We start from the raw sequence: 27,767 nt of genomic DNA, 5'->3' as shown, positions 1-27,767 counted from the left end.
AGTAACACTACTATAAATTATATAATAAGCTGCTGTGTAGCCCCGGGGGCAGCCATTCAAGCTGGAAAAAAGAGAAAAGGCACAGGTTACATAGCAGATAACAGATAAGTTCTGTAGAATACAATAGTGTTTTATCTGTTATCTGCTATGTGCCTGTGCCTTTTCTCCTTTGAATGGCTGCCTCCATGGCTACATAGCAGTTTATTTATATAAATTATAGTAGACTTTCTGAAGTAAACACACAACATTTACCAGTGCAGGGCAGCAGCACATTATATTTTAGTTACTTTTATACACTTTCATTTTTTGGTGTTACTGTTCCTTTAAGATTTGGGGCCTAGACGCACTTATTTATTGCCAATTTTCATCCTGGAGAATGTGTTTGTAACACTATTATGGCTTAGATTGGCCAACCCAGGCTAGTAGCGTAGTGTAGAGCATGTGTTACATGCGACCCTTAATTCTTAGGCGGGGCCTCCGATATGTGGGAGAAACTGAATAGGAGCTGAGGGTGTAGTTGAACTACAACTGGCTGAGGTTGTGTGGCGCGGATGATATAAATGGACGCCAGAAAGGTTCTTGCTGGTGAACTATAATACAGATTTATTGGTCCAAGACACAGATGTTATGCAGGGTTATCATACTCACAGACAAGCAGATTGAAATCAATGAGGTACAATGAGGAAATGCTCTTTTGTAGAAGAGATGGTATGCACCGTTTTATCCCACCTCTTGGTAGAGTATGGGCCGGGATACACACCTTTCAACCAGTACCCCTTGAGAGGTAGTCCAAGTAGTAGGAATTCCTTCAGGTTGATAACCTAGTGGATGAGTCCTCCGGGTGAGTAGGGATCAGGGGTTATTCTGCCTGTCACTATCTCAACTCCGTGGCCTGCACTGAGGCAACATTGCCGGATAGGAGAAATACTCCTTTGGTGGGGCTAATGGCTGCCCTTTCTAGCTAGAGCTGACTTTGCTCACTTCTCCTAGAGAGTGCTATTAAATAAATCTACTGTGCTTGCCCTGTCCCCGTCTTATCCAGTTGGTAATGTGTTCTTTGGACTAAGGTGGCTTACTGGGGCCTGTTGCTGCCTCCAGGCTCAGAGGGAGCTGTGCTTAGATAGCAGACAGGCAGCAAAAGAGGAAGCCACTCCTCCTTCCTAGACACTATATCAGTCTGCAGGGGGCGTGGTCAACCTGTATAAACCTATAGGGAATACAGTTATATAAGGGCTCTGCCCAATAACAGTGAAGATTGTGAAGAGGTAGGGAATAAAGCCATAGGGAGCTTAACCCTATGGGTCCCTACATGTTTATGGGGGGTTTTATTGACAAGCAGCATCATAAATTGTGCTTCCAGTTTTCTTCTGTTCCCTACATAGCACTATAGGGGGTCCCATGTCAGGATGGGACACGGAAGGGTCTAGACTGCCTGGTGCATTTGGTAGTGGATTACACTAGTCCAGTTTCATCAATAGCCCCCAATAAGGAGCTCCCACTAGAGAAAATCATTGTAGCCAAAAAGTATTAACTGAAACAGGTATCTGATTTTCTTATTACTCAACCATAGAGAAAAAACACAAATAACCTGTAAAACATATTCTCATATCAGGGACCTAACCCATGGGTTTCCATGCTTTTTAGTGCAGGACTTCGTTATCTTATTAAAACAGTGAAATGTCTGTTTATAATACAGCTTATTAATTCTAAACCAATTCTTGGCTCACATAGCTGACTCCCATAATTTATCCACTGAGAAAAATGTTAAGGCACACACTGATCTATAGAACTGCCATCAATTATAATCTGTGCGTAGTGATATCATTTGAGCCACATGATTTGTGCATTGTAAAAAGTAATGTAGTTCTTACAAAGTCAGCTCTGAATTCCATGTCCTTTAAAAATACAATCAATTTGCCTTTATATGGTCACAAAACGTCTCTTTGACTTCTAATATCCTTATCATTTACAGTAGGGGGGTACATTATCCCTTATAATACATGAGTGATACTCAGAGTTCCCTGTATAACTCAGCCTGCAGCCTTGTGCCTTTATATGGTCACAAAACGTCTCTTTGACTTCTAATATCCTTATCATTTACAGTAGGGGGGTACATTATCCCTTATAATACATGAGTGATACTCAGAGTTCCCTGTATAACTCAGCCTGCAGCCTTGTGCCTTTATATGGTCACAGAACCCCTCAGTGACTGCTAATATCCTTATCATTTACAGTAGGGGGTACATTATCCCTTATAATACATGAGTGATACTCAGAGTTCCCTGTATAACTCAGCCTGCAGCCTTGTGCCTTTATATGGTCACAAAACGTCTCTTTGACTTCTAATATCCTTATCATTTACAGTAGGGGGGTACATTATCCCTTATAATACATGAGTGATACTCAGAGTTCCCTGTATAACTCAGCCTGCAGCCTTGTGCCTTTATATGGTCACAAAACATCTCTTTGACTTCTAATATCCTTATCATTTACAGTAGGGGGTACATTATCCCTTATAATACATGAGTGATACTCAGAGTTCCCTGTATAACTCAGCCTGCAGCCTTGTGCCTTTATATGGTCACAAAACGTCTCTTTGACTTCTAATATCCTTATCATTTACAGTAGGGGGGTACATTATCCCGTATAATACATGAGTGATACTCAGAGTTCCCTGTATAACTCAGCCTGCAGCCTTGTGCCTTTAAATGGGCACAGAACCCCTCAGTGACTTCTAATATCCTTATCATTTACAGTAGGGGGTACATTATCCCTTATAATACATGAGTGATACTCAGAGTTCCCTGTATAACTCAGCCTGCAGCCTTGTGCCTTTATATGGGCACAGAACCCCTCAGTGACTTCTAATATCCTTATCATTTACAATAGGGGGTACATTATCCCTTATAATACATGAGTGATACTCAGAGTTCCCTGTATAACTCGGCCTGCAGCCTTGTGCCTTTATATGGTCACAAAACCCCTCAGTGACTTCTAATATCCTTATCATTTACAGTAGGGGGTAGATTATCCCTTATAATACATGAGTGATACTCAGAGTTCTCATATGATAAAGGTAGATTATTTTTTATTCCTTAAACTTTAGCTGTAAAAAAAGGTTTAATAAATATGTATCGCATTTAATTTTTATTAAGTTCCCCTCTATATCTGTAACACGCTTTTTTTAGTACAGATATAGGATCTATTATCTGGAATGCTCACGACCTGGGGTTTTGTTAATAAGGGGTCTTTCCGTGTTTCGGATCATTGCACCTTAAGTCTACTTAAAAACATTTAAACTTGAAATAAACCCAATAAGATTGTTTAGCCACCAATATGGATTTATGTAGTTTGGATTCCAGCCAGTACAAGCTATTGCTTTATCATTACAGAGGAAAGGGAAAGAATTAAAAATTAGAATTAATTTCTTAAAACGGGCTCTATGGAAGATAACCAGAAACAATACAATTACTGGAAGGCTAACAGGCATCCCTTACCTGTTTTAATATAAAAGATTAGCGGGGTGCGAGAAGAAAATGCAAAATTACCTGAAAATTAAAAGTACGAGTTTGAATCCCAAAATGGGTAAAATTCGGATTAGATACGATAATTTCCGATGATCGTAAACGTCACGAAATTGCTTACGAAAAAATCTTAATAGTCATGATAATATCATATTGGCGATCTGAAAGTCCCGAAATTTTTGTATCCGAACGATTGTAACGGCGGGAAAACCTTTCTGACTTTGATCCTTCAGTGCATGATTTTGGAAGCCTCCCATAGGGCTCAATGGCACTCTGCAGCTCCAACCTGGCCCAAGGAAAGTCTCCCATAGGGCTCAATGGCACTCTGCAGCTCCAACCCGGCCCAAGGAAAGTCTCCCATAGGGCTCAATGGCACTCTGCAGCTCCAACCCGGCCCAAGGAAAGTCTCCCATAGGGCTCAATGGCACTCTGCAGCTCCAACCCGGCCCAAGGAAAGTCTCCCATAGGGCTCAATGGCACTCTGCAGCTCCAACCCGGCCCAAGGAAAGTCTCCCATAGGGCTCAATGGCACTCTGCAGCTCCAACCCGGCCCAAGGAAAGTCTCCCATAGGGCTCAATGGCACTCTGCAGCTCCAACCCGGCCCAAGGAAAGTCTCCCATAGGGCTCAATGGCACTCTGCAGCTCCATCCTGGCCCAAGGAAAGTCTCCCATAGGGCTCAATGGCACTCTGCAGCTCCATCCTGGCCCAAGGAAAGTCTCCCATAGGGCTCAATGGCACTCTGCAGCTCCAACCCGGCCCAAGGAAAGTCTCCCATAGGGCTCAATGGCACTCTGCAGCTCCAACCCGGCCCAAGGAAAGTCTCCCATAGGGCTCAATGGCACTCTGCAGCTCCAACCCGGCCCAAGGAAAGTCTCCCATAGGGCTCAATGGCACTCTGCAGCTCCAACCCGGCCCAAGGAAAGTCTCCCATAGGGCTCAATGGCACTCTGCAGCTCCAACCCGGCCCAAGGAAAGTCTCCCATAGGGCTCAATGGCACTCTGCAGCTCCAACCCGGCCCAAGGAAAGTCTCCCATAGGGCTCAATGGCACTCTGCAGCTCCAACCCGGCCCAAGGAAAGTCTCCCATAGGGCTCAATGGCACTCTGCAGCTCCAACCCGACCCAAGGAAAGTCTCCCATAGGACTCAATGGCACTCTGCAGCTCCAACCTGGCCCAAGGAAAGTCTCCCATAGGGCTCAATGGCACTCTGCAGCTCCAGCCCGGCCCAAGGAAAGTCTCCCATAGGGCTCAATGGCACTCTGCAGCTCCAACCCGGCCCAAGGAAAGTCTCCCATAGGGCTCAATGGCACTCTGCAGCTCCAACCCGGCCCAAGGAAAGTCTTCCATAGGGCTCAATGGCACTCTGCAGCTCCAACCCGGCCCAAGGAAAGTCACCATACCGAAGCTTGAATGAATCCGAAATACGATTTTGTCGCGTAAAATTTGTCGCAAATGACGAAAAAGACGAGCAAATGTATGAAAAAATCTTTAAATTAGAAAAAGTAAGAATTTTTTTGTATTCGGACTCAATAGTACTTTGATAAATGTGCCCCTTTGAGAGCAAAACATTTTTGTCAAAAATCAGAATTCAGGTAAAAAACTCAACCTTTAATATAAAGGCATGATGTTTACTGTACCTTTAATTAAAAGTCTTTCAGCAAAAATAATTATAAAATATAATAATCTCAAGTCTTATGTTTCTAGTGCAGCGCATAGGGGCAGCCTTCTCTAGACCTTCAGTACAGAAAGAGTTAAATTTCCAAAACTGAGGCGGGTAAGCGAATACACGCTCAGCCAATGAGAAACAAGATGGTGTATCCTGCGGTGACATACACGCGTTCTGACCAATGAGAAGCAAGATTTGAAACTACGGCAAGTCGGGAGCTATAAGGAATTAGTTCTCGCTACAAGCCGGTACAATGTCAGGGATGCGTTACTGCCTGTTCCTTGTTTGCTCCTCGGTGCTGCTCCTGCGGGCTCAGGCGGGGGATGGAGCCGGGAAATACTCCAGGAACGTGAATGAGAACCGCTCAGAGCGGGACCCCACGGTGGAGTTCAGGATAATGAGACTGAATCAGATTTGGGAGAAAGCGCAGAGGGTGAGTCGGTGCGGGATCACATGATCCCTCTGTAGTGTTGCGCAATGGGACTGAGTGGGTTTAGAACTTGAACTACATTTCCCGTTATCCTCCTACATGCTTTGCAGGCAGAGGCATCATGGGAATTGTAGTTTTTTTTTGCATAGATAAGAGTGGCTAGTAGGGTGAGTTACTAGATGGTACCCAGAGCGTATAGGCAGGTATGGTTTGCGGGAAGGATAGGAAGGGACCGGCCCTTGGGGCATAAGATTCATGAGGTTTAGTTTACCAACCCCCTGAGGGTGTATATTGATGTGAAACTATATCCTCTGTATGTTAAACCCAGTCCTAATGCATTGCCAGCCGCCCCTCTTCTCTCACTTACCCAGGTGACACTCAATCATTTGCCCCCCACCTGGTAAAAATCAAAAATGAATTTTGATTGGGCTGCTGCAATCTGGACAATGAAATAAAAAAACTGATTGGTTGCTATGTGCAGGTGGAGACTAATATCTATAATCCCCTAGTTAACTCTCTATGTGCACATAAATATGCCTTACATGGGACTGGGCATCACTGAGCAATTCAGGTTCTGGACCCAATCAGTCTGATCCAATGATTTGGCCCTTGGCCTACTGTTTGACTCTATGGGGGGCCCTTTAGGGACTTCATGCATCTATAACAGAATGGAAATGTTTGAGCCAACAGGGCCCCAAATCTGTCAGGTTGTTGAAAAAGTTTGGATAAGGATCTAATGAAATGATTATATCTATATAATAGTGTTTAGCAGGCCGTGCACTGTTGAAATGGATAAATATTGAATAAAAAAAAACCCCATATTGGCACAGGATTGTTTATAGTGATAATTCCCTATGCTGCTCTGTTTGTTCCCCAGTTACACAAAACATTACATTTTATCCGCATATACCCCGGCCCGGCCCAGAGACTTAGGGGCTGATTTACTAATCCACGAATCCGAATGGGATTGGAAAACGAACATTTTGCGACTTTTTCGTAGCCGTTACGACTTGCGTGAATTGTCGTGACTTTTTCATAGTCATTACAAATATCGGGAATTGTCGCGACTTTTTCATAGCCATTATGACTTTCGTGAATTGTCGCGACTTTTTCATAGCCATTACAAACTTTATGAATTGTCGCGACTTGTAGCAAAATACCGATCATTACGAAAAAAACGCATTTGGACGCTTTTCGGACGTTCGTGGATTAGTAAATGTGCCCCATAGAGTCAGAGACAGAGATTGGCATATAACCCACCTGTACATATTATCCAGGGCTTTCCCCTCCCTCATTTCACTCATCACAGAGTGGCTTAAAGGGCCAGTACAGGGACTTTAATTTTTAAAACAAAAGCCACTTTGTGTCGACTTCCTTGTTTAGTAAGACCAGGGAATCTGAGTCTGAATGATGCTTTGTTCAACATAAATTCTTAACAAAATATTTCTTACACCGGGCAAAAGGCACCTGTATTACAGGGTAAAGCCAGACACACTTCATTCTTCATTTTGTGCCTGGCCAGAATCCTATTAAAGGGAAAGTTGTTAGAATTAGCTGCTGTGTGGTGTCGGCATTGATACTTAAGTCTGTTCTTTTCCTCGCCACGCTCTGACCTGATACAATACTGTCTGGGGTCAGAGATGGCTAGAAGTCATAAGAATTGTAAAGCTCTTTTTTTTTTATCTTTTTATTCAGCAACATACAGTATTTCTTGTTATTTAGTGGCTGTAATAATTGGGCAATGTGGCAGCAATTTAAGATTGCTCATTATCACTTTTGCTACTTGCACGGAGAACTGTATTTCTCGCCAGTGGCTGTAGGTGTATATTTATATTATTACGGTTATTGGATCACCCATAAAAATTCCAGACTCCATGTAAATAGTTCTTAGGTGCTTCCACTGGAATGCAGCATTGAGTGTTTCAACATAGGGCATATCATTTAGACAGATACATTTGGTCATATATATCTATAGTATATACAGATATGGAATCCATTATCCAGAATGCTCTTAATTACGGGTAGGCCATCTCCCATAGACACCATTTTAATCAAATAAATTACATTTTTAAAAATGATTTCCCTTTTCTCAGTAATAATAAAACAGTACCTGTACTTGATCCCAACTAAGATATAATTACCCCTTATTGGGGGCAGAACAGCCCTATTGGGTTTATTTAATGGTTAAATGATTCCCTTTTCTCTGTAATAATAAAACAGTACCTGTACTTGATCCCAACTAAGATATAATTACCCCTTATTGGGGCAGAACAGCCCTATTGGGTTTATTTAATGGTTAAATGATTCCCTTTTCTCTGTAATAATAAAACAGTACCTGTACTTGATCCCAACTAAGATATAATTACCCCTTATTGGGGGCAGAACAGCCCTATTGGGTATATTTAATGGTTAAATTGTTCCCTTTTCTCTGTAATAATAAAACAGTACCTGTACTTGATCCCAACTAAGATATAATTACCCCTTATTGGGGGCAGAACAGCCCTATTGGGTTTATTTAATGGTTAAATGATTCCCTTTTCTCTGTAATAATAAAACAGTACTTGTACTTGATCCCAACTAAGATATAATTACCCCTTATTGGGGGCAGAACAGCCCTATTGGGTTTATTTCATGGTTAAATGATTCCCTTTTCTCTGTAATAATAAAACAGTACTATGTACTTGATCCCAACTAAGATATACGGTAATTAATCGTTAGTGGGGGCAAAACAATTCTACTGGGTTTTAACGTTTAAATGATTTTTTCGTAGACTTAAGGTATGGAGATCAAAATTACAAAAAGATCCCTTATCCGGAAAACCCAAGGTCCCGAGCATTCTGGATAACAGGTCCCATACCTGTACTGAAGGAAGTAGTGGTGTCTCAGGGGGCTCTAGCACTAACTTCAACTAGATACCAGTAAATCATTATCTGCTGGGATTTCATGGCCTGAACCACAATATGAGCTCAGAGATTTGCCCAATTATATATTAACTAGCTGCAGTTCTGTTAAAATAACGTGTAATTTATGGTACTGCTCTCTGTTATTCATTGGTTTGCTGGTAAAGAAAATGTAGTCTTCTGCTTAAAAAGACACAAATCCTAGCTCGATTTGACATTTTAGCTCCAGAAAATAAAAGATACAGATACAGGTATGGGATCTATTGTCTGAACCCTAGAATTCTTTAAATTACAAAAAGGCCATCGCCAATAGAGTGCATTTTAAGCAAATAATTCTCATTTTCTGATTTCCTTTTTCCCTGTAATAATAAACTGCCTGTATGTTTATGGAGTATAATAATAAACTAGAGCAGTGAGAGGAGACCCTCACAGAATTAGGGGAGAACTTCTTGCACAGACTGGATGTGAACTCTAAACTCCAGTGCAGCAAGTAACCAATGCTAACCACAGAACCACCATGGCTTGTATCAACACCACCTGTAACTTCTATCTGCAGAACTGAGCAGCATTGTTGGAGATCGCCATCTCACCTCTGGTGTCTATCTCCCTGGCAGGCATCACTGAGCAGGAGAATGCACAGCGGAGGCCAATTTGCTTAGGCTCCTATTAGCTTCATTACTTAGGCTCCTATTAGCTTCATTGCTTAGGCTCCTATTAGCTTTGTTGCTTAGGCTCCTATTAGCTTTGTTGCTTAGGCTCCTATTAGCTTTGTTGCTTAGGCTCCTATTAGCTTTGTTGCATAGGCTCCTATTAGCTTTGTTGCATAGGCTCCTATTAGCTTTGTTGCATAGGCTCCTATTAGCTTTGTTGCTTAGGCTCCTATTAGCTTTGTTGCTTAGGCTCCTATTAGCTTTGTTGCTTAGGCTCCTATTAGCTTTGTTGCTTAGGCTCCTATTAGCTTTGTTGCTTAGGCTCCTATTAGCTTCGTTGCTTAGGCTCCTATTAGCTTCGTTGCTTAGGCTCCTATTAGCTTCGTTGCTTAGGCTCCTATTAGCTTCGTTGCTTAGGCTCCTATTAGCTTCGTTGCTTAGGCTCCTATTAGCTTCGTTGCTTAGGCTCCTATTTGTCAGGAGAAAAACACTAGATAGGACATGGACCAAGTAGGCAGCCTCCAACCCCCTGGTGCACAAGTCGTCTCCAAATTGTTGCTAATGGTTTTTCTTTCTTCTTGCCAACCACCGCTGGGAGTGAACCCCACACTTTAGGAAATCAAATTTGTGTCCAAGATATGCGGGTTAGGGAAAGGGCACTGTGGAATTGGTTAAAATGGAAAGTGGGGGTTGTTCTCCTTTAAAACAGTGATTGTTTCTGATTGGTTCATGTGTGTTACTATAGTGAAATACTGATCTATTGATGGATATCAAAGCTAGCCCACCTTGCAGTGTAGGAGGTTCTGTGCAACGTTGTTGTCTCTTATTATAACTAGTCTTCATGGTTTTATTTAATGGCTTTTGGAGGTGGTTTTAATAAAGACCCTGCAGATACTGTTTATAAATCTAAGCCTGTTATTGCAGAGGCACTTTCTTTCAACTTTACTTGTGGAAAGTCGCACATTGAACGGAGGACTAAGCTCCGTTACTACTGTACCTGCTGCATATCTTCCCACCTACAGCAATTCTATTCATTCCCCCCCCCCCACACACACACACACACCAGCTTACTCGCCCTCTTAGTGGCTTTCAGAGCCGTGGGTGCTCTTCTTGTTCACAAGCACCCGATGAAGCAAGTGGGCAAGATCACCAAAGGCCCTGAAGGTGACTAGGAGCTTGTGTGGGACTGAAACTTTAATGCACTTTATATCACTTAGTTAAGTTGTTGACTCTTTATTAGCACCTTACATCTGCTCTGCCTCGCACCATTGTGTTCCAAAGAATACCTCATCTGTATTTATTTTCCTTTGCTTGCACTGAAGAAAGGGTTTTTTGTCCCTGGTGACTAATGTATTCTTTAAAAGCAATCAAGATGAAGATGAAGCTGTTGAAAGTGTAATTGTTTGTGCTGTAACTGCTCGACTCTCATCTGATTCAAAGCATAACCCAAAGTAACCTTCCCCGACTGCGCATTCAGTGTTCCTGTAAATGTTGTTAGTGTCTTTGCATGCTCATTCCCTGTTACCCTGAGGAGCCTCCCAAAGGGAACTTGTGGGCGAAGAGCTTTATAACTGGATAGAGTAAGTTCTGCAGGTAGAGGATTCATTATATGGCACAAACATATTCCGCAGCGATTACATTGTGCACCATAATGGTTTCAGCCATGGTTGATGTACATGGAGCACTGACAAGTGGACCTCCTTGCATAAGCTATTTAGCATTTTTGCTCAGGGGCCCACCTATATCTGCTTTATGTGTTGCTGCCAGGGTGATTTCTATTGAATAACATTCGGAGCAGTGAACATAGGGGTGTTTTGACCATTGCTGTTTTCCAGCAAATGCCAGCAGTCATCAAGATACCCTGTGTGCCACTGGCCTTACCCATCATTCTTTTAGAAAGTCACATAGTATAACTGATGGGTTTTTTTTTCTTCTTTTTATCTGCCTCCCCTCTTAAGCCAGCCATACACATTCAGATTTTAGTCTTCTTCCGACGAACATTCAGATATCAATCGTATGTTTAAATGCAGCAATCTAAAACTAACATTTAGCCTGAAATTGTAGGATAAAGCCCTAAAAATAACAAATGGGAGGATGATCTGAACATGAAATAGTTGGCACCAATCGTATGAAAGTGACTTCCACTGTAGGTCCCCCAAGGATATCGAAAGCTACACAATACATGCGCAGATTTTATTATTTTTATCATCTTAGTAACACTGGCAACAAGCAGAATTTTTGCTGGCTGTGACTATAAACTGCCAGCAATCGTAGATATAACCGATTTATTAAAGGAGAAGGAAAGTCATTTGGCATTTTACTGCCAATAGATTCGCCACATTAGTGCCACCTAGAACTATATTTATTCAGCAGAAACCATTACCATACCTGAGTAAACAGCCCTAGAAGCTTTCTCACTTAGTTTAAGACAGCAGCTGCCATTTTAAGTAGCTTCCTGCTGCAGCTCTAGCCGTTATAGCTCAGATCACACATTCCTAAGGGAGGGGGGAGGGAGTTCTTAGCATTCTGGTGGGAGGGGGGAGCAGGAGAGGGGAGAGCTGCACAGATTCCGGCCCCGGGAATGAAGAATTTTTCTGAGTAAATCTGATACCAAAGAACATGTTTACAAAAAAGGAGACAAGAAATCCTGTGGGGTTTTTTTTTTAAAGAGGACTCAGTGCAGTTTTTCTGTGAGTGCTTATGGCTGTATTTATGGCTGTATAAAGCTTACTTAGTTTTTACCTTTTCTTCTCTTTTAATGTTTAATAATTAAGGGGGCAATGAATCCCTGATTTTTGGATTTATTTAGATACTGTCACAGAACTTTTGTTCAGATCATGAACAGAATTTTAATGTGCATAGTGGCGTTGAGCTTTGTTATTGTAAATAACAGAATTAAATAGATAACAACATTAGGTTTGGCGCAACCCTTACATTTCTAAAATAATTTTCTTTTAACAATTGACGCGATGTGAGAATGTCAGTTGGTTAGTCATAAGAAACACATTACAAAACATTTTTTCTGAAATTCTTTTTAACCTGGAATCCGGCAAGTGACTTTAAATCTGGTGAGTCTGAAAGCTGTCTGATGATAAACCATTAAAGGAAAACTGTGCCCTTTCACAAGTTATTGCATTGTTATTGGATCCGTTATCTAGAATCATATTAACAATGCATGCCCTGAGAAACAGTAATTTCATTCCAAATAAAAGATTTGTTGTTATTGTTATTATTTTCCTAGTTTTATACACTATATATTGTGTTTGCCTACAGCTCCAGCTTCCTGCAGTCCAACTAGCTGAACTGCATAGCGACCTAAAAATCCAGGAGAAAGATGAACTGAATTGGAAGAAACTCAAGGTAGAAGGACTGGATGATGATGGTGAAAAAGAAGCGAAGCTCAGGCGGTCTCTGAATGGTCAGTGTTTATTGCTTATGCAGTACGGAAATCAGAGTATAATCCATAAATGTTTTTATCTTGTTTTAATGCAAAAGTATTTTTTGAATTCAGGACACGTCTTTTTTTTTTTTTCACCCAAAACAGTGATTTTAGCAAAGTATGGACTTGATGGCAAAAAGAAATCTCAGACCGAAGACAGCAACTTTATTAAAGATGGCAAAGAAAACGATATTTTGAACGACCCACGTTTGGAAAAGTTATGGAATAAGGTGAGTTTTGCAACGCGGCTGTGCCAACCTTAATGTAGCAGCTACATATTCTACAACTATATCCAAATAAACCCTGTAATTTACTTGATTTTGTTGGTTAGTTTATGTAGCTGCTAGATTGAAATTGACACTTTGTTTTGTTATACTCCACAAATTATTATTAACATTTATTTATAAAGCTCCAACATATCCCGCAGCGCTGTACAAAAAGTGGGTTTCATACATTGGACATACAGAGTAACCTATAAAGCAATCAGTAACCGATACAAGAGGTGAAGAGAGCCCTGCCCAAAAGAGCTTACAATCTACAAATCTTTCACATCCATTATGTGTGGATTATTGCACACTATTATTTTTCAGGATTTCTCTTCTATTGTTCATTTTTGAATTATTTTTATATGATAAACTTCTGCTGTGTCATTGAGATAACAGAGACACATGTTTAGCAAAATACAACCTTGCCACCCTGAGACTTCATGGTATCGTGCCTTCCAAAGTGCTTTTGACAGAAAAACTGGGTACAGGGAGTAAGATTCTGTTATTAACAGAGATAAGGGGTGCAAAGGCATCATTCCATATGGACTGCAAACATCACTCTGATTGCTGTTGCGTATATAGGCATTATGGATTAAGCAGTAGATATATATTTTAGAAGCACCATCCTGGATTTGGGCAGACTAAAATACGCTAACCCACAACCCCGACATCACAGTGGACCAATGGTGGCAGATCAACCAGGTCAAGGAAAGAACATCTTATTTTCTCCAAGGGAGTGGGGCAACAAGCCTGCAATTAAAGCCAAGTACCCAGAAACTGTCCACATGGTCAGGGTAGTGCTGGGCGGTATACCGGTATATACCGAACACCGTTTTTTTTTAAAAAAATGATAAAATTTTTTAACTTACCGGCATACCGGTGTGGGCGCCTCCTGGCAATTTTTCTTACTATTTCCGGGTTGTGCGCGCTGACGTTACGTGCGCGCTGACGTCACGCGCGCAACCCGGAAATAGTAAGAAAAATTGCCAGGAGGCTCTGTGAGCTGTCGGGGGTGCCTGCGGCTGCCTGGCCAGTAAGTTATATTTATGTGAAGGGGATGGGGGGGTGTTTGGGGTTGGATGGGGGGGTGTTTGGGGTTGGATGGGGGGGTGTTTGGGGTTGGGGGGGGGTGTTTGGGGTGGTCACCTAATCATGCATGGGGAAAAAAAAATACCGTCAAATACCGTGATACCGATATAATAAATAAAATACCGTGATATAAATTTTTGGTCATACCGCCCAGCACTAGGTCAGGGCATATGGACCGAAAACCAAACCACTTATACAGTAGGGTCATACATTGGGTCAGGTACATGCAGAATACCTGCAAATATTTAACCAACACATGCTTTTGCTCCTGATAGGTTTAAAACCCCTGGCTACAGAAAGCTTTTATTTACATGACACAAGAGGAAGACCAAAGAACTAGCAATGGAACATAGGGGCATCTTCAATGATCTTTTGCAGGCATATCATTCTTAATGCGCATACCATATCAGTATAAGTACATTTACTTCAGAATTAAGCTAGGATTACGTTTTTTTGCAGGCGAAGACATCAGCAAAGTTTTCTGAAGAAGAACTAGAAAGCTTGTGGCGTGAGTTAGCTCATCATAAGGAGAAAATCGATGAATACAATATACTTCTAGACACTGTAAGCAGGACAGAAGGTAAGTACATCAGTTCATTTGTTTTAATAAAAAAAAATAATCCTATTCCTAGTTTGAGTTGTCACATGAGAAATGACATATGTCAGATCTATAAAAAATGTGGTAATAGTCAGAATCCTAAAATTTAGACATGGTAATTTAAAGAGTGACTGTGAATGTAGAACTGTAACTTGTCCTTAATATGAACAAAAAACTCATAAAGTGATGCCTATACTAAAGAAATAAAGCCCAAATGTTTAGTATAGTAAATCATTAGAAACGTTGGGTGCCAAGCCTGAAACCGACAGCCAAAGGGAGCAGATAGCCATTGCTAAAACAAGCAGGTCATACAGGCCATCAATGTAAAAATTCATAATGTTTATTCAGTTCAAAATTACATGAAGTCCGATCATGGGCAAGTAAATTGAATAAAGATATTTTATTTTTATTAAAATGCTGCCTGCCAGTGTCCATCACCAAATAGTTAATAGCCCAGGTTTTAGGGTGCTTCATAATAATTTTTCTCTGGGATTTTCTCAGAACGGAGGTTATTCTGCTCACGGTAGTCCTTTATACGCATTGTGCTTGTTTTGCAAGGTTGTGGACTGACTTACATCACAGAAAACTGGTCACATCATCCTTTTTTTGTTGTACTTTTAAAAAAAACATAATTGTTTCACTGTGAATTTCCAGCCAAAGGCCATATAGGTGCCGTGTCAAGTCATGTGGGGATTGTAGACCCCATTGCCTTGTAAAATGTACATTTAAAAGGGGTAACATTATATTATTATTATTATCTAATAAAAGGGCAATGTTATTGGTGTAGGCCTGACCAAGGCTTCTGTTTTGATGCTTCTCACTGAATTGTGAGTATCAATTGTTTCTTTTTTTTTATAACTTGTATTTTATTGATTTTAACAAAGTTGAATTTACAGCATATGGAGTTGAATAGGTAAAGTACAGGTCCTTCTCAAAGAATTAGCATATTGTGATAAAGTTCATTATTTTCTGTAATCTACTGATAAACATTAGACTTTCATATATTTTAGATTCATTACACACAACTGAAGTAGTTCAAGCCCTTTATTGTTTTAATATTGATGATTGTGGCATACAGCTCATGGAAACCCAAAATTCCTATCTCAAAAAATTAGCATATTTCATCCGACCAATAAAAGAAAAGTGTTTTTAATACAAAAAAAATCAACCTTCAAATAATTATGTTCAGTTATGCATTCAATACTTGGTCGGGAATCCTTTTGCAGAAATGACTGCTTCAATGCGGCGTGGCATGGAGGCAATCAGCCTGTGGCACTGCTCAGGTGTTATGGAGGCCCAGGATGCTTCAATAGCGGCCTTAAGCTCATCCAGAGTGTTGGGTCTTGTGTCTCTCAACTTTCTCTTCACAATATCCCACAGATTCTCTATGGGGTTCAGGTCAGGAGAGTTGGCAGGCCAATTGAGCACAGTAATACCATGGGCAGTAAACCATTTACCAGTGGTTTTGGCACTGTGAGCAGGTGCCAGGTCGTGCTGAAAAATTAAATCTTCATCTCCATAAAGCTTTTCAGCAGATGGAAGCATGAAGTGCTCCAAAATCTCCTGATAGCTAGCTGCATTGACCCTGCCCTTGATAAAACACAGTGGACCAACACCAGCAGCTGACATGGCACCCCAGACCATCACTGACTGTGGGTACTTGACACTGGACTTCAGGCATTTTGGCATTTCCCTCTCCCCAGTCTTCCTCTAGACTCTGGCACCTTGATTTCCGAATGACATGCAAAAGTTGCTTTCATCCGAAAAAAGTACTTTGGACCACTGAGCAACAGTCCAGTGCTGCTTCTCTGTAGCCCAGGTCAGGCGCTTCTGCCGCTGTTTCTGGTTCAAAAGTGGCTTGACCTGGGGAATGCGGCACCTGTAGCCCATTTCCTGCACGCGCCTGTACACGGTGGCTCTGGATGTTTCTACTCCAGACTCAGTCCACTGCTTTCGCAGGTCCCCCAAGGTCTGGAATCACTCCTTCTCCACAATCTTCCTCAGGGCCCGGTCACCTCTTCTCGTTGTACAGTGTTTTCTGCCACACTTTTTCCTTCCCACAGACTTCCCACTGAGGTGCCTTGATACAGCACTCTGGGAACAGCCTATTCGTTCAGAAATTTCTTTCTGTGTCTTACCCTCTTGCTTGAGAGTGTCAATGATGGCCTTCTGGACAGCAGTCAGGTCGGCAGTCTTACCCATGATTGCGGTTTTGAGTAATGAACCAGGCTGGGAGTTTTTAAAAGCCTCAGGAATCTTTTGCAGGTGTTTAGAGTTAATTAGTTGATTCAGATGATTAGGTTAATAGCTCGTTTAGAGAACCTTTTCATGATATGCTAATTTTTTGAGATAGGAATTTTGGGTTTCCATGAGCTGTATGCCACAATCATCAATATTAAAACAATAAAAGGCTTGAACTACTTCAGTTGTGTGTAATGAATCTAAAATATATGAAAGTCTAATGTTTATCAGTACATTACAGAAAATAATGAACTTTATCACAATATGCTAATTTTTTTAGAAGGACCTGTATATGCATACAGTGTATCAAAGATCAATAGCAGTAATATAGAAGTTTTCAACAATATCACAGTTTCATAACAAAGAGAATAGGTTATGGAGTACATATTAAAAGGAAACTCTTAAGGGTTTTAATGGGGTTTCAGTGATTGCTGGCAAACAGTTCCCAGGGGGTCCAGATCTTAAGGAAATTAGGGGTTCTGTTGGTTATTCTAGCAATTCCCGCTTCGAATGTCTTATTTAACTCCACTCTCTGTTTAATTTCCCTTAATGTAGGAGGGAATAGGGTTTTCCATTTTGCAGCTATGGAGATTCGGGTGGCTGTTAGGATCTGGTTAACTAATGTTTGGCTTCATTTGCTAGTCTTTGGGAGTGGTTTGCCTAGTAGGAAGATGGTGATATCAGGTAGTATAGGGTCTTGTAGTATCCTACTCAGTAGTTCTGATATTTCTAGTCATAGTGGGGATATCAGCGGGCAAGACCAAAATATGTGTGATAGAGTGCCAATCTCTCCACAATTTCTCCAGCATAATGGAGGGTGGTTGGGGAACAGAGAGTGGAGTTTAGCTGGGGTGTGGTACCAGAACATTAGAATTTTATAGATATGTTCCTTCTGTCTAGAGCAGGTGATCATTCTTTTAGCGTTTCCCCATATAAGCGACCAGTCGTCTTCCGAGAGGGGTTGGGGGAGATGCGAGTCCCATTTGCTCATATAGGGGTGTCTAATGGTTGTGTTTGTTTTGGGCTCTAAGAGAATTTGGTATATTCTAGAGATCAACCCTTTTTGTGGGAGACCTCTCTTAGCAATTAGCTCAAATGGGGTTGGAGTGGTCCGTTTGGCATTATTGCTATATGGTTTAGCGAAATGTCTCAGTATTCAGTATGGAGGTATTCATACATTTTTAGGGTGTTCTGATTAGTTTTTTGCTTAAGCTCTTCATATGTTTTCACCTCTTTGGTGAAGGGGTTTAATAAGTCAGCCACAGTTTGAAGCCCTGAGTCAGACCATTTTCTGATGAAGTGAGAATGTAGTCCAGGTTGGAAATCGGGGTTGTTTTAAGAATAGCACATTAAGTGATTTAGCTGGAACCAAACTGTGTTTCTGTCTGAGCCTATACCAAACTGACAAGGTGTGTCGTGTTGAGGATAGAAGAGTATCTTTTTCCATTGTGCTGGATTGCCTATTGGACCATACTAATAGCTGTCGAAGGTGGGCCGTGTCAAATTGTTTCTTTTTTTTATCTGTGTCTGCAACTTTAAAGTGGGCAGTATAATCCCCCTTGGTAGGCAAAAGAGCAAAATATGGAGTAGCTTCAGTTCCCCTGTTCATTTTCCTGTTTATTAAAACCATAGGCAGAAAGTATGTTTAGCACATGTTCTATTCAATAGAATTCATGTTGAACAAGCGCTCTAGTCCCCTTTAAGGTGGGCAGGTTTAGAACCAAACTGTAGCCTATGTAGCATATTGCAGAATTCACAATAAAGTGATTTTTAAACTCCAGCAAGGGCAAAGTGCTTGAGTAACTTTATTGTGTTCATTTCTAAACCACGTCACTGTAATTAAGACAGATTAATCAAACTTTTTCATGGTTATTGCCTCAAGGACTTATTTTTTTATCTTTGTGACATTGTCTTGTTGTAAACAAACTGTTTTATCCAGAAAGGAAATCAAACTGTAAAACTCCTGCTGGGTTTTGCAGATTAACAGCCTACATGCTAAAAACTCTACTGAAATAAAATACTTGCTGTACTGTGTGATCCTCCTTAAGCTTGCCCGCGAGAAACAATATGGCATACTCCATCATTTCCGCCTTGCTCACTGGCTGCCTTATGGTTTTCTCTATACATTTGTGCATACTGGTACTGGGGGGCATTGTTGTGGGGGAACGTTACAGTATATAAGGAACCACTGAGGTACAGCACAAAAGGGGGGATTCAGTGTAGGGTAACAGACTGCACAAGTGTAGGTACGGGACTTGTCTTTCTGTAAAATGGCAATTTTCTATTTAGGATTACCCAATGGCACATACTACTATTGGGTTTATTTAATGGTTAAATGATTCCCTTTTCTCTGTAATAATAAAACAGTACCTGTACTTGATCCCAACTAAGATGTAATTACCCCTTATTGGGGGCAGAACAGCCCTATTGGGTTTATTTAATGGTTAAATGATTCCCCTTTCTCTGTAATAATAAAACAGTACCTGTACTTGATCCCAACTAAGATGTAATTACCCCTTATTGGGGGCAGAACAGCCCTATTGGGTTTATTTAATGGTTAAATGATTCCCCTTTCTCTGTAATAATAAAACAGTACCTGTACTTGATCCCAACTAAGATGTAATTACCCCTTATTGGGGGCAGAACAGCCCTATTGGGTTTATTTCATGGTTAAATGATTCCCTTTTCTCTGTAATAATAAAACAGTACCTGTACTTGATCCCAACTAAGATATAATTACCCCTTATTGGGGCAGAACAGCCTTATTGGGTTTATTTCATGGTTAAATGATTCCCTTTTCTCTATAATAATAAAACAGTACCTGTACTTGATCCCAACTAAGATATAATTACCCCTTATTGGGGCAGAACAGCCTTATTGGGTTTATTTCATGGTTAAATGATTCCCTTTTCTCTATAATAATAAAACAGTACCTGTACTTGATCCCAACTAAGATATAATTACCCCTTATTGGGGCAGAACAGCCTTATTGGGTTTATTTAATGGTTAAATGATTCCCTTTTCTCTGTAATAATAAAACAGTACCTGTACTTGATCCCAACTAAGATAAAATTACCCCTTATTGGGGGCAGAACAGCCCTATTGGGTTTATTTCATGGTTCAATGATTCCCTTTTCTCTGTAATAATAAAACAGTACCTGTATTTGATCCCAACTAAGATATAATTACCCCTTATTGGGAGCAGAACAGTCCTATTGGGTTTATTTAACGTTTAAATAATCTTTTAGCAGACTTAAGGCACGGAGATCCAAATTACGATTAAGATCCCTTATCCGGAAAACCCAAGGTCCCAAGCATTCTGGATAATAGGTCCCATACATGTACCAATTTTTTTTTTTTTTATACTGTATTAATTAGTGACCACTTGTCATTTAAGGGTACTGACCCACGGGTTAAAAATCATTGGTTTTAGTATAAGGCTACAATAGCAGCAATTCCTATGCACGTTTGTTTTTAAATTTAGCCCCAGTAATCCTGTTTTTCAGGCATATAATAAATCTGTAACGGCGTGTACATTAAAAAAAAAAACCCCCGTTCCTAAGCTTTATAGCAGGTGGCACGCAATCATACGCCAGCCGTCCTGTTTATTTTAAGAGGTGCGACGGTGGCAGGCAGGATGAGGTGGTGTGAAAAGGACAACTGTCACCCCGCTGATGGAAATTCAAGCGCAAATCTATTATACACATCACATTCTCGCATCTCATTGCTTTATGGTTTTCGAGCCGTCACATATTTCACAAACCGCCTGCCCGTCCTGAATTGCACTGAATTTTTATGTTTCTCCAGTAAAACTGACTGGCAGTGGGAGCGGCTGAACTGCACTTATGTCTTCAAGGAGAAAACCTGCTTTATTGTTTTTTAGGGAAAGGGTTAAATATATTTATGCTAACCAATAAAGTATTTTAAAGGGGACCTGTCACCCACACATAAAAAGCTGTATAATACAAATCCTTTGAAGATTAAACATGAAACCCAAATCATCTATAAATGTATTTAAAAATGTATTTAAAAATCTGACCTGTCGATCATATATTGCCTGCCCCGCCTCTATGCCGAAGGCATAGAGGCAGGGCAGGCAATATATGATCGACAGCTCAGATTTTTAATAACCATTACATTAACTTTCCGTTCAGTACTTCCTATACATCCCCTAGATAGCAAATGTATAAGATTTTTGGGGGGGATACAAAGCTTTGCCTTAATAACAGTGCACACAAAATGGCGCCTGCCTGCTGGCTGTGACTACTAATTCCAAGACTGAAGGGAAAATAAATTTAGTAATTGAAATAGTGTAAGTAAAGTTTATTTTGCTCTACAGGTATAGGACCCATTATCCAGAATGCTCGGGACCAAGGGTGTTCCGGATAAGGGGTCTTACCTTAAGTCTACTAAAAAATTATTAAAAAAATTCTGCCTCCAATAAGGGATAATTATATCTTAGTTGGGATCAAGTACAGGTACTGTTTTATTATTACAGAGAAAAGGGAATCATTTAACCATTAAATAAACCCAATAGGACTGTTCTGCCCCCAATAAGGGGTAATTATATCTTAGTTGGGATCAAGTACAGGTACTGTTTTATTATTACAGAGAAAAGGGAATCATTTAACCATGAAATAAACCCAATAGGGCTGTTCTGCCCCAATAAGGGGTAATTATATCTTAGTTGGGATCAAGTACAGGTACTGTTTTATTATTACAGAGAAAAAGGAAATCAGTTTTAAAATTCTGAATTATTTGACTAAAATGGAGTCTATGGGAGACGGGCTTTCCGTAATTCGGAGCTTTCTGGATAACGGGTTTCCGGATAAAGGATCCCATACCTGTACTAACCTGATTCAAAAGGATTGGGATTTATTTCCTAAGGTGACAGGTTCCCCTTTAACCGCATTAATATGGGTTACAGGTATGACAGTGTTGTGTAAACCGTTGTTGATAGTTAATTATTCAAGTCCTTTAGATCTTAATACAAATCTAGTTTTATTGCAGATGTTAGGTCGAAGGGTGCTAAATAACATGCAAAAATGCTGTCCGTTTCTGCCAATATTTTACTGTATACAATTAGAGTTTTTGTACTCCATGAAACAGGAATTCTTATTAATAATCATATGATTGATTTGGGCGAAGGGAGATATAACAGGTGGGAGATGGGGAGCTTGTAGCTCATGTTTTCTTTGTACCTAAAATTGCCATCTGCTTTGCAAACATGGAAATGACTTGCTTTGGGGCAGACAGGTGTGCCTTGGCCAAAACGATTGCTTGATTATTGCAGAGAGACATGTTTCAGCCACTGATGTTCTCCACCACAGGGCAGTGGTTTATGGCCCCTGTACCAGCCAGTCACACAGCATCTCTGAAATGTTTCTTTTTTACCTTTGGGGGTCAGCCGCAGTAGATATGCTCTTGACTGGTGTTCATTGGACAGGGTCCCTTTTAGTTTTTATGTACATTTATTATTTTAACAAAAATATATACAAAGTAAAAATGTGCTTATTTTGTTTAAAATGTATTTCATTTGTTCGGGAGTGGTTGGGGGTCTCAGTGCATAGTAGTTTATCTAGCAGTTGTCCAGCCTCTCTGGAAGTTCTGAATCAAGACAAAAATCTGCCATTAGGACCCCCCGATCTGCTCAATCCTTGGGCACTTATGTCATGGTCCCACCTTTCACCAGCTCTACCCTCATAAGCACATCTGCTGTCCCCCTTTACATGATCACCCAGTTTTATAAACCCAGAAAGGTTGCGGCCGTATAGAGGGCTGGTTTCACTCATGTCTGGAACCTTTGCAGCACTGCCATTTTTCAAAGAAATACGTTGGTTGTTTTCATTTCTTGTTCCAGCTAGTGGTACGATGCAGACGGCATATAATAAAGGCAACCAAGTGGTTGGAGAATAATTGCCTCTTTTATTTTACCCAGTGTAAGTTCATGGATTTTTTACAAATTAATTTTTTTTTATTTTAGAAATTCACAAAAATGTTATCAGCCCTGAAGAGCATGAGATTAAGGAGGACATTTTACATGCCAAGCACACTGATCTCAAAGAAAGGCTTAGAAGCATCAACCAAGGATATGAACGCCTGCGAAAACTAAGTCATGAGGGTTTCATTACTGCAAGAGGTACGCGTGCTCGGAGGTATTACGGATATCTCTGCTTTTAGGCTCTTAAAGAGATACTGACACTAGAAATTAAACCATTTTTTACATCCATCATAACATTGTCTATGCATGCTATTTATAATTTTGCTTTAAACGTATTTCTCTGATGCTCTTACATTCCCTATCTCATCCCCATGTATCTCTATGGGGGGGCTGCCATATTTGTGCAGCAGGAGCCCGTTACCATTAGAATCTATAGGGACAGCCAGTCAGGTCAGGATTGAGAAATTCAAGTAACAATTACTTACACAAGCAGCCCTATCAGTGAAAAATGATCAAGATGGCAGATAGGGAACTTCATTCATATTTTGAAGAGTCGTTTTTTAGTGTCAGTGTCACTTTAAAGCACAGTAGTTTGCACCCAAGTGATGGTGGCTAAAAGTTTAACAGCAAAGTGTTTGTCTTTGTACGTTATGAAGTTACTTATAATCTAATAGATTAATTACATTGTATTTTAGAATTTAATGAACCTAGAGTGAATGATCTATGGGATATGGCAAAGGATGCAAACTTCTCGGATTCGGAACTAGAATCGTTTAAGGTAAGAAAAAGTCCTGATGGCAGTCTGTTTTTATTGTCCGCTATGTGAAAGACTGCCTCTCACAATATTTCTCTTTAATTAGGATCACAAATGCATTTTGCCTGTAGGAAATATCTCATATATTGTCTATTTATCTCTATGGGATCTTTAAAATATTTATCAAAGCGTGAACTCCCACTTTCACCCATTGAAAAAAATACCCCCAAAAATCCCATAGAAATGAGCAGAGTGTGGTGGCAATTCATTCAGGTGGACTGTGGCAAATATCACTCTTTAATAATTTTGCCTGAAGTGTTAAAAAGAATGTATAAATCACTCTGATTTCTTTAACACAAACTTAAGTTAGCCATGCATGTAAATATCCATTTGTTTGGCCTGAATGTACCAGTGGCTCCTTTGCAGCTACACCATATGGTCATCCATCAGATTGTCAATGGGATTATGTTGGGGTCGTACAAAGACTACATATCTCCTGGATCTTCTGCCTGGTCCAGAAAGGCTGCCTCCTGGCAACATTTTTTAGCTAGATGGGTTTAATTACAAATCTCATTTTGTCTTTTCCATGAGGATAAGGTGGTCCTGAGTAGTGGTACATGTCCATCTTAATCAAGGCATGTCCAAAGCATTCCATTACTGAAGGAATGCTGTTGGACGTGGCATGGACTCTGGCATTACTTTCTTGTTTCTGTAGCACTGGGAGTCCCAGCCCATTTTATTCCATTAATATCTTTCTCTCAACTAAGTTAGTATGAACAAGGCCAGGTCAGAGCTGGAAGAGAAATATCCCAAGAGTGAAGTTCTTATCATTTAGTCAATACAAATCACCTCAAGTTACCTTGTAAACCTAATGCAGCTGCAGCACAGGATTGAGATGATTGATATGGATATAAACTCTTTCCATCAGATGATTCACATCCCAGTAACATCAAACGTGTTCATTACCTTCTGGTCGCATAAGGAGAATTTCAGTACAAAATTTCTTTTCACAAATTGCCAAGTGCTCGTGGCAGATGAGCCATGATGTTCCAAGTGACTCACAGATCTGAACTAAGTGCTCTCAGATACCAGGAGTATGTTTGATTTTACAGGAAACTATGAAATTGCATAAAAAAGAGACATTCAAAAATAAGAGGTCATCTTTGTATTGTAAAGCTAGGGGGAATACACAAGACTGCCTGCTGAATCTTGGGACATTTACTCCATCTATAGAGGAGATCTAGAGAGTGAGTTTTACATTTAAGACCAGTGTACTGTATGTCATTTGAATGCAGGTACAACCAAGACTTCTCCGATTTGCCAAAATGTCTCATCCAAGATTCAAGCTGCAGATATATATTAATTAAATAAGCATGATAAAGCCTACAAAATCCCTTCATTTACTTCTTTCTAGTTATTTAGTCATTATGCTTTCTCCACCCTACTATTACCCATTTCATAGAAATACTTCCTAGTTTATTTCTTTCTGGGCACTTTATGCCGCACACATTTCCCCCCAAAAGAACTTTTAGCCAGGATTTGATTATGTAGTTCCAACTAGGGTTGCAGCCTGTCCGGTTTTGACTTGGACAGCACGGTTTTTGGTAGGGCTGTCGGGGTCAAAACTGCCTGCCCAGTTTTCCCAATTTGGAAAACAAGTTTAAGAGAGAATTTAATTTCTGTGTTTTACAATGTAAGAAACAGTTAAGTTATAGGGCATATTATGAATTATTTTTAGTCCTGTCCAGCGACAACTGGGAGGGACCTTATTATAGTGAAAGCTGAGCATATAGTCCAGGTTCAAATATACCAATCAGTTACCCTTATTGTTGGACGATGCTTTATAATGAAGTTTTCTGCAGCTAGTAGTAAAGTTTAACTGGGTTTAGGGCTGTAAGGATGTGTTTTGTAGATGAGTCCCCATGACATAACTGGCAATATCTTTGGGGAGGGGCGGTGCACTGCACAGGACCATAGTGCCTCATTCTCATTAAAGTCCTGCGTGTAGTGCATTGGCCAGCAAGTTCTGTGTCTCCGCTGTCATTCACTATAACTGTAGGTTGCTAGCAGTCACTTCTACATGTCGTTTTAACAGAATTTTAATTCCTAAAGGAGGAACTGAAACATTTCGAAACAAAAATTGAGAAGCACCAGCATTATCAGAAACAGCTTGAAATCTCCCACGAGAAGCTCAAACACGTTGCAGAAACGGGAGACAAAGAACACATAATGAGGAGCAAAGAGAAGCACAGCATGCTCACCGACAAGATTAAGGAGCTGGGATATAAGGTTTGTGGCATTGGCTAGGGAATGTGTAAGGGCCTTCTCCTAATCCATTGCTGTTATTGTTATCTGAACTACTGGTAATGTTAGTAATACATTTAGAGTGATTTGATAGGAGGTTTTTATGGGGTCACATCTTCAGGATCTCTGCTAGACACTGAATGGAGTATCTGTGAAACTGGAGGGCTAAGTTAATTCCATGTGTAAACCGTTTCGGTTTTTTACTATTTGCATTCCAGCTCCTTGTTTCATGTCATTAGAAGACAAACTTGTATTTTTGAGAAACATTTAGTATTGTGGTGTTAGGGGATGCAGCTCTCAGCCAGTCAGTAGTACTATAAGATCATTCATACATGACTTTAGGGATATGCCTTATAAAATTGACTAATATATTTCAGGTAAAAAAACATCTTCAAGACTTAACAAGCAGAGCGTCTCGAGGTGGCCTTCGACATAATGAACTCTGAAGGAAAGTGCGTTCCATCACTACTAATGTAAAATAAAACTCCGGGGGACATTCTGCTTGCCAAAATCCTAGTGCAATGCGGCTGTAGGCAAATCATTTATACTGAATAGGCTGTGCCTCGTCCTATAGAGACTCCTCTCTTCTCTCATCATCTTCACTGGAGGACCAAGTAGTGTGGATAATATTGCCTGTGCCTAAAAAATATTCATCATTAACCCAATCCGACTAACATTTTTCCCACAGTTTTGCTTCACTCAAAATGATGGAACCCTGTCTCTGCCATATTACAATTGTACACTGTCAAATCTGTTATTTATGTTTTACTACAGAGTTAAAATCGCCCTACAAATAGTTGAAGCTCTGTAATTATGTTGGAGAACCTCCCACATGCTTTTTAGCACCTCAATTTTCAGCTTCGTGTATTATCGACATTGAACAAATTATTGTAATAAATATTTTATATGAAATGATGTCCCTGTGAATTGGTGGGCTGTGTAAGCAGCAGTCGGCTTGCAAACCCGCACTCAACTCTCTCTGAGTACAACAACTAGATATTGTGGATACTGCCATTTGTTTTGTCGGTAACCTCTCCAGTATGTCGCTGGAGAAGCCATATTGATCTGTCTGCAAGAGGGGGAGTAATGAAAGCAAATCTCTGATTGCTATGGTTTACTGGCCTATGTTAGTATCAGGCTCTGTAGGCCCCAACTGTTAAGTTCTAAAAACTAATGGGGTCTAATTTTGCAGGAAATATATATCCAGATTCATGAAGGATTAAACATTCAGCTTTAGAGGCCCATTTATCAGCGTTCTCATTTTCGTGGGTTTAGAGTTTTTTTTTTGAAACCATGACTCATGGTTTCCACTAAATTCCACTAATTCCACTAAAACCATAAAGGTAATTTGGATCTCCATACCTTAAGTCTGCTAAAAAAAATCATTTAAATATTGAATAAACCCAATAGGATTGTTTTGCCAACAATAAGGATTAATTATATCTTAGTTGGGATCAAGTACAGGTACTGTTTTATTATTACAGAGAAAAGGGAATCATTTAACCATGAAATAAACCCAATAGGGCTGTTCTGCCCCCAATAAGGGGTAATTATATCTTAGTTGGGATCAAGTACAGGTACTGTTTTATTATTACAGAGAAAAGGGAATCATTTAACCATGAAATAAACCCAATAGGGCTGTTCTGCCCCCAATAAGGGGTAATTATATCTTAGTTGGGATCAAGTACAGGTACTGTTTTATTATTACAGAGAAAAGGGAATCATTTAACCATGAAATAAACCCAATAGGGCTGTTCTGCCCCCAATAAGGGGTAATTATATCTTAGTTGGGATCAAGTACAGGTACTGTTTTATTATTACAGAGAAAAGGGAATCATTTAACCATTAAATAAACCCAATAGGGCTGTTCTGCCCCCAATAAGGGGTAATTATATCTTAGTTGGGATCAAGTACAGGTACTGTTTTATTATTACAGAGAAAAGGGAATCATTTAACCATTAAA

The 27,767-nt window shown here is 40.2% G+C and overlaps 1 protein-coding gene across 1 annotated transcript; it reads left to right on the top strand.

The window, feature by feature from the left end:
* The first annotated feature begins 5,419 nt into the window (after positions 1–5,419).
* Positions 5,420–26,716, top strand: lrpap1 (LDL receptor related protein associated protein 1). The gene is made up of 8 exons (NM_001097378.1): positions 5,420–5,625; positions 12,446–12,590; positions 12,717–12,841; positions 14,426–14,546; positions 22,789–22,944; positions 23,442–23,524; positions 25,613–25,789; positions 26,182–26,716. Exons 1-8 carry the CDS (start codon positions 5,455–5,457, stop codon positions 26,248–26,250), a joined length of 1,047 nt encoding a protein of 348 aa, NP_001090847.1. The 5' UTR covers positions 5,420–5,454; the 3' UTR covers positions 26,251–26,716.
* The last annotated feature ends 1,051 nt before the right edge of the window (positions 26,717–27,767 follow it).

This window comes from Xenopus tropicalis, chromosome 1 (genome assembly GCF_000004195.4).
Source record: "Xenopus tropicalis strain Nigerian chromosome 1, UCB_Xtro_10.0, whole genome shotgun sequence".
NCBI lineage: Eukaryota > Metazoa > Chordata > Amphibia > Anura > Pipidae > Xenopus > Xenopus tropicalis.
This window is presented reverse-complemented; position numbering and strand designations above follow the sequence as displayed.